This window comes from Helianthus annuus, chromosome 2 (genome assembly GCF_002127325.2).
Source record: "Helianthus annuus cultivar XRQ/B chromosome 2, HanXRQr2.0-SUNRISE, whole genome shotgun sequence".
NCBI lineage: Eukaryota > Viridiplantae > Streptophyta > Magnoliopsida > Asterales > Asteraceae > Helianthus > Helianthus annuus.
The window spans coordinates 131,327,454-131,342,951 of NC_035434.2; the positions used below are offsets into that span (position 1 = coordinate 131,327,454).

The window sequence follows — 15,498 nt, forward strand, 5'->3', positions numbered from 1 at the left end:
ATTGTTATATTTTACAAGATCAAGAGCGATTACAATGTTTATATTTATCAATTACTCAAAATAGTATTGCGACTGGGGCCAATCCTCTGTGCTCGTGGTCATATTAATATTGGATCCTGTGACCCAATAATAACGTTTGACAAGTGATGTTTACAAAACCCCACATACCGGCAGTAATTTCAGAATACAAAGACTTAATCACTGTAAGTATAACTGATAAAAACATTTTGGGTTTTCCAAAGCATTTAGTAAAAAGAGAGAATGACTCACAATAATGAGAGGAAAAGAATAATGACTCACTTTGTAAACTTAGGGTTTAGCTAAAATCCTCGTGGTAATATTTCCTGATATAATTCCTGAGTTCCTAATAAAATATACAATGCACACATGTTAGTGTAATAACCCAACTCTACTTTATCGATACATCACGAGATCAAAACTCCAACGTAGTTAACAAAGTGTAGCCTTATTCAGGCAGCACCTTGACATCCGTTGCTGGGTTTCGGATCGATCGGACAGGGTATCAAATTAGCGATTTAGGGGTTAAAACACTTACAACGGGGCAAAGCATCGTGAAATTAGGGGTATTATATCTTGAGCAGAAAGTTGAGAGAGAAACTATGAACTGCTGCACAAATGCTCTAGTTATAGCTAATCAGCAAGTCTTTCGGGGGCCGCGATATGCTAGGATAATCCTATCGCGCCCCGCGATAGCCCCTAGCTAGGGCATAGGTTGCATTAGTCACCGCTATAGGCTTGACACATGGATGACACGTGTCTCTAGGCGTGTCTGGAAAGTTATTAGGCTTTCGCCACCCGCGATAGGTTACTATAAGTCTATCGCGGCCCGCGACAGACATGAAATTATTGTTATTTTTTTTTCATTTTTCATGTGAAATATCGTTATACAAGTTCGGGGTTTTTTTTTTATTACGGAGTGCTTTGGGACATTTTTGAGGGTTGTTAGGGGGTAGGGGTGGTTATCACTCACCACCCATTTATCACTCACAACATGCAATCAATTTCCGTCATGTCATCAACCATTATTCCATCACTCACAACCTTTTTTAGTGGAAATGCACATCACTCACAACACCCAACAATAAACACTCACACCCCCTCACATCCTTCCATTTATCTCGCGTCAAATTTATCACAAAAATTCCATTTCACACGTTAAGTTTGAACAGTGGCGATGATTTATTTGTTTCCATCACGCGTGGAAGTAAAATATCACGGCCCCGGGTCCCCTTATATAAGTTGGTTTCTAACAAACCATTCAGCATTAGTTGAAAAATAAACCTTTCAGCCGTAATAAAAGAAAACTATATGATTTTTTAAAAAGTTGCACTATGAGTGGAAGATCATTAAATTTGCATATTTATAGCAAATGTTACATTTGTCATTACCAAGACCCTCCACCATCACAAGGGTGATACACGAGACAACAAAGAGTGCATTAAATCAACTTAATTGTCAATACGTGAAAGAAAGGTAATGCGCCAACAAAGGCTCGGTCACATTGAAGGTTTATTCAAACTTAGTTGTTGACACTCGAAACAAATACGATAGTAAGGCTAAGTGTTGTAGTTTAATATAACGCCTCACCACCTCACTAACACTGGGTTTTAACTAACACACCCATTAATTCACGTTAAGGTTTAACTACAGCTTACAAAAAAAAATGTGATTGGTTGATTTTTGGTAGCCCCACACTTGGAATGGCGCCAGTGAATGGCATGACGCCCCCGTGTTTCGCACCCCTCTTTAACTACCGTGGCTCGGTGTTTAGGAGCGTTAAAGGGTGACATAGAGGGTGGCGTGAAACCACAATGAACAGCCTAAATTTGCCTTTTCAACCTTTTCAAACAGGAAAAGTTTCCTGCAGTGAAACCACAAACATACAAAAAATAAAACCTCACTTGGGACCATGCTTGCTAGTTCCAACCCCACGGTCGTTAATGGTCCATACATCTCCCCTCACCAAAAAATCTTATCTACGACCGTATGCACAACAATCCCAATTTTCTAATTATCAACAACATCTTATCAAGATTGTGTAAAACATTTTTTCAAGAAACAAAACTAAAACAAGTTGATACCCCAAGAGCTAGATCAACCTTCTAGATATTATTTATACGGTGTTAAGTTCATAGATTTTCATGGGTTGCCGCAGTGGTCGCGTAGACTGCGGCATCAGCTTCCACATCCTTTCTTGAACGGCTCCGACCGCGGTGCAAATGCCTTTCGCAGTACTTGTAACCAGTGACAACTTGTTTGCTGCACCTCCATTTCTTCCCGTCGGTTCGCTTGCATCTTCCTGGTTCAGCTTCCATGGTGGATTTATAGTTTTCGTACAAACTCCGGTCGCCTCCTGAGCCTAAACAAGTATACATCAGGATATATTAGTTAGCGTTTATTGTAATTATTGATTTTTTATAATTATTAATTTTTGTAGTGCTATAATACGTCAGGATATATTAGTTAGTTTATTGTAATTATTGATTTTTTGTAATTATTAATTGTAGTGCTATAATATTGTTATAAATAGTTGATCAATAATATATAATCGCAAAACCTGTGATGGATGCAAGAACCGAGTTCCATATTGGAAGGATGAGATGGGAAGGAACAGGTAATCCAGCCTCCATGTATTTGTAGATTAGTGCTTGTAATTTGAGCTCCTCCATCTGCATAAAGGTGAACCCTAATCCACAATTGTTGCTAATAACAGTAGTGTAGTTTAAGTTTTGCTCAAATAAGGATGATGAATCTGCTAGAGAAGATGAGCCTGACATTGCCATACTATTATTCATTACTTAACCGACAACTATCTTGTTTCAAGTTGGAGCATCTGATATATATAGCCATGGAGTAAATAATAAATACTCTACTATTAATTCGAACATTATTATCCCCAGCACATATGAATGAATGGTATATTATTAACTTACTATAAAATTGTAGAGTAAAAACAATTATCCTAGTTTAAGCCTAATTACTCTAGTTAGTTGTACAATTCGCACGCTAAAATATGTTCTTATTTGATCTTAACATTATAATATACTTAAGCAGTGCAAAAGAAAAACTATAATATAGTTAGGGCATTAGTTAGATATATTTATTTCATTTACATCTATACAATCATAGAGTATGTAACTAGTATAAACCCCGGCGTGTTGCAGCGATAATTTGATTAGTATTGATTCTATTATTGTACCAATACAACAAAATTGATACTCGATATAGCAATTGAAATAGAAAACATAAACTCATCGAAAAAGTAACGACTAAATGTCCACATACGTAACTTTTTGTAAGAAAAACCAAACATGGACGCATTGATAACATTAAAGTCCACAATACTTGTGAGAAAAATAACGTTATAAGAAAAGAAACACGGAGGTCATTGATAACAAAGATAACCGTTATAATAGTTGAAGAAAAAAAGAGCAAGTTGAATTTGTTGGACAAGTTGAATAAGACGGAGGTGGTAAAGTGTAATAAACTCATAAGAAAACAAAACAAAAATACTAACAACAGGAGGGACTTAGATGTTGAAAAATTGTAACCATGAGGACTCAAAGGTAGGAAAAAAGGTACTGTTTGCAGGGACTCAAATGTTGAAAAATTGCAATCATGAATACTCATATGCTGGAAAAAAAATTAAGGACTCAAGATGCAATTTCATGTAAACTAGCAGGAAAAAGTTGTACATTACTCTTTCTATTTTTTGTTTATTTAATTTGATACAATTAGGTGGAACGAGGACTTTTTTTTATTAGGCTATCACACTTCCTAAATTGGAGAGTTCTGTTGCCCCTCTTCAGCCAGACTATATTGTCTTAAACGGGTCTACGCTGGCTTCAGAGTTTGGCTTGGGCGTTCCCCCGGGAAACCATACCACCAGCTGCCACTTGACAGTCGTTGTGCTACCACAAGAGCAGAACTCTCTGGTAAACACACGATGGGACGAAAACCTGAGTGGGCTCAGGATAGAGTCTGACACCTCTGCATGGAGGCTAGACTCTCTCTATCATTGCATTATCCACCAAAGTGACACTAGTGGGGATTGAACTTGAGTCTCCAGTGGAGAACCAAGTCACTCGACCACTAGGCCACAAGTGGTGAATGTATTTGATACAATTAGCTAGTGTTATGATTATACATAGGGTTGTTTTATTTACATACCCCTACAATCTTATTTTCACATCCCTAGTTCTATACGGGCTGTATAAGGTTATATGGGCTCGTATAGAATGTTAATGCACAGAATTTAATGTGGTGGAATGTGTTGTTTGTTTTCCATGTATACGGGCCGCATAGCTTTATACGAGCCGTATTTGGTTGTATACGAGCAATTTAATGTTATACGGCCTGCATAATTTTGTTTCCCGGGTTAGATAAGGTTTTTTAATTTTAAAATCTGTATACGGGCCGTATAAGGTTATACGACCGTATAGCCCGTATAGAAAAGTTAACTTTTTGGTGCAATCAGAAACCCGTATAGAAAAGTTAATTTTTGTTGCAATCGGAAAACCGTTTAATAAGTTTAGTAATTCTTTAAATAGTGTTTGCATATTCTTTAGTATAACAACCCTCCAAAATATTTCCGACACCCCTAAAATGTTTAGAGTGCCCCTATACGTCCTAAAATACACTCCGTATACGAAATTTGGCCCTAAATACCTTTATTTTTATAAAAATTAATTAAAAACGAAATTTAATGGGTCGTCGCGGGGCGCGACAGAGCCCTTGAGGGACGTCGCGGGGCGCGAGCGCCTCGCTACGAGGCCGCACCCGGAGCCGCCACGTGTCCTCACGCGTGTTGAACCTACCCCATGGCCGGACAAGGCTACGGCCTAGGCACCCTACGTCGCGGGCGTGACGACCCCTCTTGTCTCTGTCGCGGGGCGCGAGGGACTGCCGTAGCAGCCCTATAAATTGGGAGCTCAGGCATTCATTTCCATCGTCCAGTCTTTCAATTTCTCTCTCAATTTCTCTATGGTAGGCACTATACCCGGGCATTATACTCCCCTAATTAACGATGTTCTACCTCGTTGTAAGTATCATAACCCCCGATTACGTATTAGATACGCTGCCCAATTGATCTAGGGTTCCGTAACGGCTGTCGAGGTCCTGCCCCACGTAGTCATTGGAATTCTGTCTCGGGGAGGGTATTACTAATGTAAATATTGGGTTATCATAATAACGCGTGTGCCTTGTGTAATTAATAGATAATAACCAGAAATCACAAAGGAAAACCCTTAGTTAACAATGTGAGTAATCCTCCTTTTTGCAAATTGTTTTTACAAAACCTCAAATGTTTTACATTATATTAAACAGTGATTGAGTATTTGTATTCTACAATTATCGTCGGTATGTTGGGGTTTTGTATACAAAATTTGTTACTACACTATGAGTAGTAACATGACCACAAGTAGGGTTGACAGTACCGTGGGTGGTAATTAAAGTAGAAAATAAACAAATGTAATTGCGCGATCGCCCTCAATGCTGTAAACGGTTTTTACCTGTCTTGATTAAACTGGGACTCAGTCACTAGTATTTCCCACTGACAAAAAGTTTTTAAACGCGTTTCAGGTAACAAAATGTAAAAGCCAAATAGAAACCAGCTGGACAGCACTGAAGGCTTGGAAAAGTGGCTATAAAAGTTACCTAAATAAAGAGATGTTTTTATTTAAATAAAATAGGGTTTACCCCTATAAAAATGTGTGTACTGGAAACTTGGGAATTTCCCCTGTGTTTAATATTATAAAAGGGTGGTATTTTACACAGATAAAATATTTCCTAACTACGGTCCTGATGTAATTTCCGCTCCCAATTTGATAACACCGATACCACTGAAACTGGCCGCGGCCGCCCGTTCCCGGGTATTTAAATAAAATAGGGTTTACCCCTATAAAAATGTGTGTACTGGAAACTTGGGAATTTCCCCTATGTTTAATATTATAAAAGGGTGGTATTTTACACAGATAAAATATTTCCTAACTACGGTCCTGATGTAATTTCCGCTCCCAATTTGATAACACCGATACCACTGAAACTGGCCGCGGCCGCCCGTTCCCGGGTAAATAGGAGACGGGGGTTGCAACAAAAGGTGGTATCAGAGCTAAGCCACTGATTCAGCCACAGAAGTGTTCCGCTGACACCAAATTATTATTGAATATGTTAGGAAATTTTCTACGGAGTTACGTACATATCTGTATTATTGTTGTGTGTTATTTTCCTATTTGTTAGTTTTCAGTATGAGCGACCAAGGACCTTCAGACGCTTACCGTCAGTTGTCCAGCTCACCTAGGGACGAAGGCACCTCTTCACAGCCTACCCTCCCAGGGTATTCGGCTGACACTGAAAACGGGATTTTTGTGTTCAAAGCGCAATCTGAAGAGCCATTCCCTCGTAAGAAAATAGGATGGTTCAGCAGAGGAGCCCATGAACGTAGAAAAAGAATGAGAAAACTTCAGCAGCAGCGTGCTCTAGCAGCCGCTAATAGAGAAACAAATGCTCACACTCAGGATATGCTCAATAGGAGTCTAGCAAATTTTCATATCTTAGCAACTACAGCTGCAGACCCTAATCTGGAACAACTAATAGCACCCCAACCATTACCACTATTTCCCACACAACCTATGGATCTGGAACCAAACATCGTAGACCAAATTCTAATGCATGATTTTGACCTAGTAGAAATACCTAGAGTACCAGCACCCCATCCCCCAGATCATGACCCCTGCTTTGACGACCATAGAGATTATAAACAACGCTATCCAATACCAGATGAACCCATGCCAAACCTAGCAGCTTACCCAAACCTGGACCCCCTGGACCCATATTATGATAACGACCAATACATCAGAGAAATCCTAGAGAACCCTTACCCACCTGAGGAACCCATGCCCCAGTTTCCAAACCCAATACCAGCACCCGCACCCGCACTGTCACACCCCAACCGATGGTGGAATCATCAGGGCGCGACACTGAGCGAAACAGATTGTTCAAAGAAATTCCATAACGACTAAATTACCGAATAGTTTAAATATCATGTCCCATACCATGACCCATAAGATAAAATAGTTATTACAGACGTATATATTCTTCAAACAAAAGCATGTTCCGACAACTCAGATTTAAATAAATAAAAATAAATTGTCTTTGTTTATAGACTCTATCCTAGCCTCGATTTCACAGCAATCCAAGCAAATTAACATCTTAAGCACCTAGCACATACGTTAAAGTAAAAGTCAATACACATAGTGTAAAGGTGAGCATACAAGTTTAACAGATATAATAGAGTTCGAAATCGTTTACGCATAACCAGCACGTGCACAGTGTGAAATGAAGCACGTTAGTTATCGACATGAGTCTATCGATACCAATGACTGCGGGTTGACTACCCAAGGCAGTTCGTAATATACACTCACCACTGTGAGCCATGTAACAAATTGTCCTTAACAACCCCTGAGTAAACAGGTGCTGAGTCCAAACTATAGTACTATCGTTGCTAAGGTAGGTAGACAGCAATCTATGTGTAAACATAACAAACAAGCATCCATTGAGTCACGTATAACATGCAGTAACGGTTAGCGTTTAAATAGTGTTGCATTGTGTGATTGATGTGATTTGGATATAGGTAACGTATGTAACACCCAAAAGTGCGAAAGCAAAAAGGGTTCAAGTATACTCATAGCAATAATGGATTGAAGGGAGCGCTTAGAGCGAGGTTAGCCTGATCAGAACGATAGCATAAACGATAAGCGGCGCGTAAAACGGTGCAAATGTCAGTGGATCGGACGGCAATCCGATCGGGTGACAATCCGATCGGGTGGCCGGTCGATCGGGTGACAATCCGTTCGGATGGTCATACGATCGGGTGACCATTCGATTGGATTGTTGCCTCGTTTGGGATGGATGTGTTTGTGTGTGATGGCTTGCCTTTTGAAGTTTTCGTTGGAGCATTTTGAAAACAGAGAAGTATCTCTACCTTTCAGGTCGGTCAATCGAACGTCAGTCCGATCGGGCGACAATCCGATTGGTAGGACACTTCAGTGAGAACAAGTTCACAGCAGTTTGTCACTCGATTGGATTACAGTCCGATCGGGTGGCAATCCGTTTAGAACTCATTATACACTGAACATGTTGAAAATTGTTTAAGTGTTGAAGTTCTAACATCACATGGTCGGGTGGTAGTCCGATCAGGTGATAATCCGATCGGACGACAATCCGTTCGATGTTTCAAACCTCAAAATGTTGGAATAAAAACTTAAGCGTGGGACCCAAGGTGCAATCTGATCGGGTGACTGTCTGGTCGGGTGGCAATCCGATCGGACACCAATCCGATCGGACGGCAATCCGTCCCAGACGACCTGATCGTCTTCTTCCTTGGTTGCTTTGATAGTTTGTGGTTTTCTCGAGATGATTTGATAACGTACTAAACAACAGAAACCTCGTCAATTACTTAGTAACCCGATCGGACAGGAACCACCCTAGTCCGACCAGTTAACTGTTCGAGACGGTGTTTCATGTTTAACCCGAAATCGGTATTCTCGTGGATAGAATCCAGATCTTGAACTAACACAACACTAAGAACGAGGAGGGGTCAGAACGAGATCCGATTCCATCGGTTTTGAGTGCATTGAGTGTAAAAGAGTTGGAAGAAAGTTAGAAACCATCTTTCAATCCCTTTTCGCCATGAATATGTTCAGATCTATGTAAGATCTTTGTTTATTTGTATGGAAATCGTTCAGATCTAAGTTGTTCTTGGTGGATTGAAGCCAAAACATGAAGTTCATAAGAACACCATGATGACGTCATCCTAGAACACCTCAAATCTAGTGTTATCACGGTTAAAAGTTAAGATTCAAAAGATAGAAAGGTGTAGGAGTGCGTTTAGATCAAGAAAGTACAAGATTTAGGTGGAAAACTTACAAGAATCGCAAGAAATCTGAGGAAATGAGGGCAAGAAGTGCTGGTCGGACGAGAGGTGCAGAAAAGGTAAGTGTGTGATGTGACATGAGGTATTTATAGGGTTTCGCAAAAAGGAAAGTAGGAAAAGTGGAAGAGAGTGGCTGGTCAATCGGGTGGCAGTCTGATCGGGTGGCACCTCGAACGAGTGGCAACTCGCTCGGGTGGTAGTCTGATTGGGTGGCAGCTCGATCGGCCGACCACTCGATTGGAGTGCTTGGCGCAATGAGTTTTGTGGTTTCGATTCGCGTGTTGAGCGTTGCGATGCGATGGAGTTTCCTACTCAAATTACTTTTAATCCCAACTACTATATCAACATACAATCATCCTAACTTAACTTGCGTTTAACGTTTGCTATTCGATTGCGATAGAGTATCGATTGCGTTTCGATTATTCACCACACATAAACATAAATAAACATGCACAAGTAACACATAAGAGGCACACACACGTAAAACAATAACCCGAACACATAATTCGAGTTGAGAATGCGATTGCGATAAGCGTTGAAGCGATAAAATATGTGATAAATAGCGATAAAACCTTGATTATTAATAAGTACTCCACATAAAACAACTAACGTAAACCATAAAATAGATTAACTACAAGTCAAAGAAGTCAAAATAGGAAATCTTGACTTTGACTTTGACTTTCGAAACACGGGGTGTTACACGCACCACCCATGAGCACTGAGAATGTGTAAGAACTCCGAACCTTTGGTGAGGAGATTTTAGAAGGAAGTGAGAGGATGAGACAAATAGGGGAACGACTCATCTAGAAATATGACGAGCGTAATATGGACTTTTGGATGAACCCTTATCATTAGTAATAATACATATATATATATATATATATATATATATATCTATAAGAGAGAGAAAATTAGAATGTTGAAAATTAAGAGTTTTTAATTTTTAGTGAATATATTAAGGCTTTTTATATGGTGAAAGATGTTAAAAATCTCATATAGGTGACCAGTCCAAATCTTTGAAACCCTAAAAGCCATTTCAAAATTCAAACCTGCCGCTTCACTTCCTTCTCAATATCCCGCTCTCAGACCATCTCCATTTCTCAGATGGCTTCTTATGGATCCCTCATTTGCTAACCCTAATCATATTCCCCTCACTAGCTTTCAGGAAATTACAAGGGCTTTGATTCTACTTTACCTCTTCGAATCTGGAATTGCAACCCTGGCTGGAAAGACAAATTACAGGAGAACACCGATTGGCTGTAAGTCTCTTTCTTTATTGCTTTGATTCTACTAACTCAGTTAAGATTACGCTGCCCTAATCTAGGATATGGAACCTTGTTGGTGTGATTTGCAGCATAAAACGCTTGATGGATCCCTCATGATATACTGTAAAGCAGGTGCAGTTTTGACATTTGTATATCTATGATGTCCATATTAGTCTCTTCTTGTTTTTAAAAAAACTATTGTTCATTCGTGTGATTGGATGCTTTGAATACTCTATCCGAGGGATTTTTGTATTACTTGGGGGTTATTGGTAGTTCATAAAAAAGCTAAAAGTACATATTATTTGTCCGCCTACTTTAGGCTTTATAATTGGTGCTTTTTATGAAGTGGTGGTCATAATATGTTTAGGTGATTGTTCCAGTAACGTTTATGGTGGTTGTGGTAGAGTTCAACAATCACAAACTGGTAGTGGTCATAATACATTTGTTTGTACACTCACAAAGTGTCTGTGTTTATGTTAGTGTGAATGGTTGCTTATAGGGTTAATTTCATAGTTATTGACTTATTTGGACTATATAATTGTCAAAGGTTTTGTCAGATCATCCAAATATGAAGGTATACTATATATTAAGCAATCTAAGCAGTTTATTATCCAATTTTTTTTTATCATAAAAATGTAATTCTTGATCTTTCTAATATCTTTTAACTTCATAGGTTGTTGTGATTGATGATGCAGATAACTTTCAAAATGATAAAGCATTAAATATGCACTTGCTTTTTTATAATATTCCTATGATGAGAATAAATGAGCAGATTATTACCAGGTCAAATATGCACTTACTCTTTTCTAATATTCCTTTGATGCTCTACTCTACCCTGTTGATTAGTGTTGTTATATTTACCTTTTCTATGTTCGATTAATGGTTTTATAGGTTGGTCATGCAGCTTATGAAATAAGTGTTAGTGGTGGTGGTCCAGATGTTGGCTCATGGGATAATTCTTTCCACAATTTTGAAGATGTAAGTTTTATCCATTTGTTTTGCTCATCATATGAATCCTACTCTTTTAGTCTATTTGCCTTGTGTTTGGTTGTTCTGGTAGGGGGACATGACTCATATATTTAATTTATCTAAACGGGTTAAATGGATTGAGGTGTTGTAAAGTAGGGATGAGCACGGTACCCGTTCGGTACCGAACCGGAGCCGGTACCGGTAACGAAAAACAAGAAAAGAGGGTACCGGTACCGAATACACCGGTTTGGTACCGGTACGGTACCTGTACTTACCGGTGTTTTACCCGTTAATACTGGTACCGGTACCTAAAAACGGAGAAAGTGAGTACCGATACCCAAAATACGTTATATTTGATTTTTATAATCTCATATATGGCCAATCATGCTGCCATTTTATGTGGCTTAGAGCATGATATGGGAACCGAATACATGGTTCGACCAGTATTTTACACCACCAAAATGTCTATTCTTGTGTGCATTTGTGTGAATTGGCCTATATTTACCACCAAATTAATAACAAGACATAATAATTTTAAAAAAGAAAAAAAAACTGTAAAGATTTCAAAGCGAGCAGGTCGGATAACGGGTCAAACGTACAACTGTCAAAATGGGTAGTTTTTATAGCATGTTGGGTTAAGTTGAAACTTTTTTCCTAATCCATTTTTTCTAATCGTAACAGCATGGCTTTTGGGATCGGCATGTTGGGTTAAGTTGAAACTTTTTTTCCTAACCCATTTTTTCAATCATAACAACATGGCTTTTGGGATCAGATAGATGCATTACCTCTTAATAAAAGATTGGCGAATTGATTAATATTATTGATCTTAGTTTTATAGCTTTTGTTGTACATGCAAGGTACAGTGCTTGAAAAATATGTTCAAGACAGAGATAATTTTTAGAGATTTTTTTTATTATATGTTTCCTTATTGTGGCAACTATTGCTCCTTCTATCATATTAGAACCATTGTTTCAAAGACAAGTTTTCAATGATTTTCCACGCCTTAAAACACATGAAGATTTACTGTGTGTTAATTTATTTTTATTTTTTTGTGGGACGCTTCGTTGCAACTTCAAACTTATAGAAAAGTAGAATCTGCAATTTTACTGTTGGTTGAAAGATCTTACTCGATAGCTCTTTGGTCACAAGATAACAAATAAATAACCAACCAATTTGGCCTTTCTTTACAAACTAACTCATATTCTGTTTTTATCATTTTGAGTTGTACAATTGTATAAATGTGTTTTTATCATCCGCCCCGCCTGGTCTTAGATATTTGTTGACAAGTTATATCTTATTCTATTTTAGTTATTCAAAATGAATATAGTATTTTTTTAGGTAAACATGTGAAGTTACAAAATCTGGATTGTATCTTATAAACATTAAAAAATGATGTATAACGTCGACTTCTTCAATGTATATTAAATCCTTGAGCATTATGAATCATGAAGTAGCGATAGGCCATAGCTACTAGAGTTGTTCGTGATTTGGTTTGAAACTGTCAAATTGTCCAAACCATTTATTGGATTGATTTTGCGGTTGGTTTTTTTCTTTTACATTTGTCGGTTGGTTTTGAAAAATCCAAACCATGGTGAACAATTTGATTTATGGTTTATACCCAAAACCCACCATATAAAACCGGACAAGACTGTGTGATTTATACGTATTTTTATGTTTATATATATATATGTCTTGTTTTTCTATATATTACATTATACACACTTTAATTATTTATTTTATGCATTTAAGTTTATTTTAATTAAAAAATATGAATTAAAGCAAAGTGATGTTGGCCAACAGATTTGCTTTCCTAATCTCATTTGAGCTTCATGAGACAAGAAAAAAAATCTCTAGGATGTATACTTAAAAACATAATTTTTGTGTTCACTCTTTTTATGTTTATATATTTGTGTAATTGTTATTATTTATTTGAGATATGTAACGCATAGATAAAGCACACGACATTACGAATAAAAAAACTAACATAAGTACTATACAATATATCACAAAATGATTGATAAACTAACAGAAAATGAGTATCGCATTGTAAATTGTCATCTCCGCCGCATCGCGCGGGTCTCCTACTAGTGTGTGTGTATATATATATATATATATATATATATATGTGTGTGTGTGTGTGTGTGTGTGTGTGTATAGGGAGGGGCTCATGCGAGAACTCCATTTATTGCGAGAACCAATGTTAACACAACCTAAAATAGCTAAAAAAACCTAACCCCCCCCCCCCCCAAAAAAAAAAAAACCTAACCCCCTCCCCCAGCTAAATGCTAAAAACTAAAACCCCCAAAAAACATAATCCCACCCCCCCCCCCCCCCAAAAAAAAAAAAAAAAACCTAAACCCCCCTCCCCCACCCCCCAAAAAAAAACTTTTTTTTTTCGAGTAACAGTTATCCATGCACATGTGCATATGTATCATTACTTCGACAAATTCGGTAATACATTATATCTCTTATACAAAAAGCAACATGCACCCCTTTGTTTAACACACATACCTCTTTGATTAACACATACCCCTTTCTTTAACACACACACCCCTTTGATCAACACATACCCCTTTGTTTAACACATACCCTTTTGTTTAACACATATACTCCTTTATTTAAGACACATGCCCCTTCCTTTTAATTATATAACCATACAAATGGTACCTTTGGCTAACTTAATGGTTGTGTCTTTTCACATCAAATCACTTAAACAATACCTTTGAATTAATAAACACATGTTAAACACAATTTTATACCAACCACCACCCCAAACCAACATGTCACAATATACACACCCCTTAAATAATACCCTTTGAATTTGTAAACAAAACCAACTGCCACCCCAGTGAATTCTGAATCCATAACAATTCTTAATCGTCGAAAGCACTGCCTCATGCTAAAATTATCAACTTGCACCGTTCACCCCGGAAGACACCGTTACGTGCAAGCACTTCAATCATCACACCGCTCCATTCAAATTCAAATTCAAAAGCAATACAATTATGAACCCCTTTGTTGGAACCCCTTCATAATTATGTGTTGGAATGAAAAAGTTATATAAACCGTTTACAAGAATTGAGTCGGCACCATTTATGTGAAAACCAAAAGGAATGTTTTTAATATTTTATCCCATACTGAAATTACACATTCATTATTCATAAAATACTGAATAACACATTCATTATTTCATAAAAAAATATGTTACTCGACCAATATTTGGTTATGAATCATTACATGTTTTCATCTTTGTTCGTTATTGAACGTATGTAGAAATCCGTCTCTTTTGATTTGGTGAAATGAAGAGAAGATATCCGAACTTCATACACGGGCGTCGCAAGAAATCCAAATTGCTTTACCCAAAAAAAAAAAAAAAGAAATCCAAATCGTTTTCTTAAAGAACACCTATGCCATGGACATCAAAGGCAGATATTCAGTGGCTTAAATTGTGCGCTATTGCCATTTTAATCAGAAATTGAATACGGAACTTTTGAATTATACCCGGAATTTGTTTGTTCCATCATCGTTTTGGTTAAATCTGTTACGTAACCGCTGAAAGTGGGGATATTCGTTGTTGTAATAGATTTACTCGGACAATTTGTAGATCTTCATATCACGTATGTCCTTGATTTGGTGAAGTTGTTTTTGTGTTTACATTTGACGCTTTGATTCGGGTATATGATTACACTCATGCCTGTATGTGTTCGTTGTTGATTAAAAGAGTTCGTATTTTAAATCTTCAGAAATTATACAAATTCTTCGATGGAGTTCCATGGCTGAGAAGTTATAAAAATAACTTATGATTGAATCATGAAAATTAGTGTTTTTGAAATAAGTACCAGAATGGAATAAATGTAGGAGGAAGATGATGACGAATAGACACGGTTGCGACAATTACAAACGGTTGCGGCGACGGCGTCCTATGGCCTTCCATGGCACTGGTTAAAAACCATTGCAACAATTAGAAACGGTTGCAACGAATAGAAACGGCGTTTGGTGGATGAGTATGTGGGGAGTGTCACCGATGGTGGACCTCGCGATGTTGATGCATCCATTTTCCGGTAATAACCGGTGCGAAGAAGAGCAAGTTGTGTGAGCGTATGAATTGGATTTCCAGTAATAACCGTGCGAAGAAGAGCAAGTTGTGTAAGCGTATGAATTGGATGCAAGACTGCATGTGCAGTAATGATAGATATGTTGAAATTGGTGAATAAATTGAAAATATACGAAATCTAATTTTTTTAAGTTAGGCATAAAAAGGTATTTTAAGTAGGCATAAATACATCATTGTTATCATTATTTCAAGTATTT

At 37.7% G+C, this 15,498-nt stretch overlaps 1 protein-coding gene and 1 long non-coding RNA gene across 4 annotated transcripts; one reads left to right on the forward strand and one right to left on the reverse strand.

The window, feature by feature from the left end:
- Positions 1–2,008: 2,008 nt before the first annotated feature.
- On the reverse strand, positions 2,009–2,853 carry LOC110921453 (growth-regulating factor 12). The gene is made up of 2 exons (XM_022165777.2): positions 2,579–2,853; positions 2,009–2,380 (listed from the first exon to the last, which is right to left on the reverse strand). Exons 1-2 carry the CDS (start codon positions 2,814–2,816, stop codon positions 2,151–2,153), a joined length of 468 nt encoding a protein of 155 aa, XP_022021469.1. The 5' UTR covers positions 2,817–2,853; the 3' UTR covers positions 2,009–2,150.
- Positions 2,854–9,942: 7,089 nt separating this feature from the next.
- Positions 9,943–12,231, forward strand: LOC110921459. Of its 3 annotated transcripts, XR_002582413.2 has the most exons (5): positions 9,943–10,212; positions 10,308–10,350; positions 10,914–11,001; positions 11,110–11,196; positions 11,869–12,231. It is a non-coding gene; the product is annotated as an uncharacterized LOC110921459 (long non-coding RNA). The 3 variants fall into 3 exon arrangements; XR_004879759.1 differs by having other exon boundaries at positions 10,892–11,001; positions 11,110–12,231; XR_004879751.1 differs by having other exon boundaries at positions 11,110–12,231.
- Positions 12,232–15,498: the final 3,267 nt, after the last annotated feature.

What these genes read in the sequence shown, in the direction of transcription:
- LOC110921453 (XM_022165777.2), bottom strand. Translation starts at nt 2,816, where the DNA reads ATGAATAATAGTATGGCAATGTCAGGCTCATCTTCTCTAGCAGATTCA. An exon ending in GGTTCTTGCATCCATCACAG is followed by an intron (nt 2,381 to 2,578) that starts GTTTTGCGATTA and finishes ATACTTGTTTAG; the next exon opens with GCTCAGGAGGCGACCGGAGT.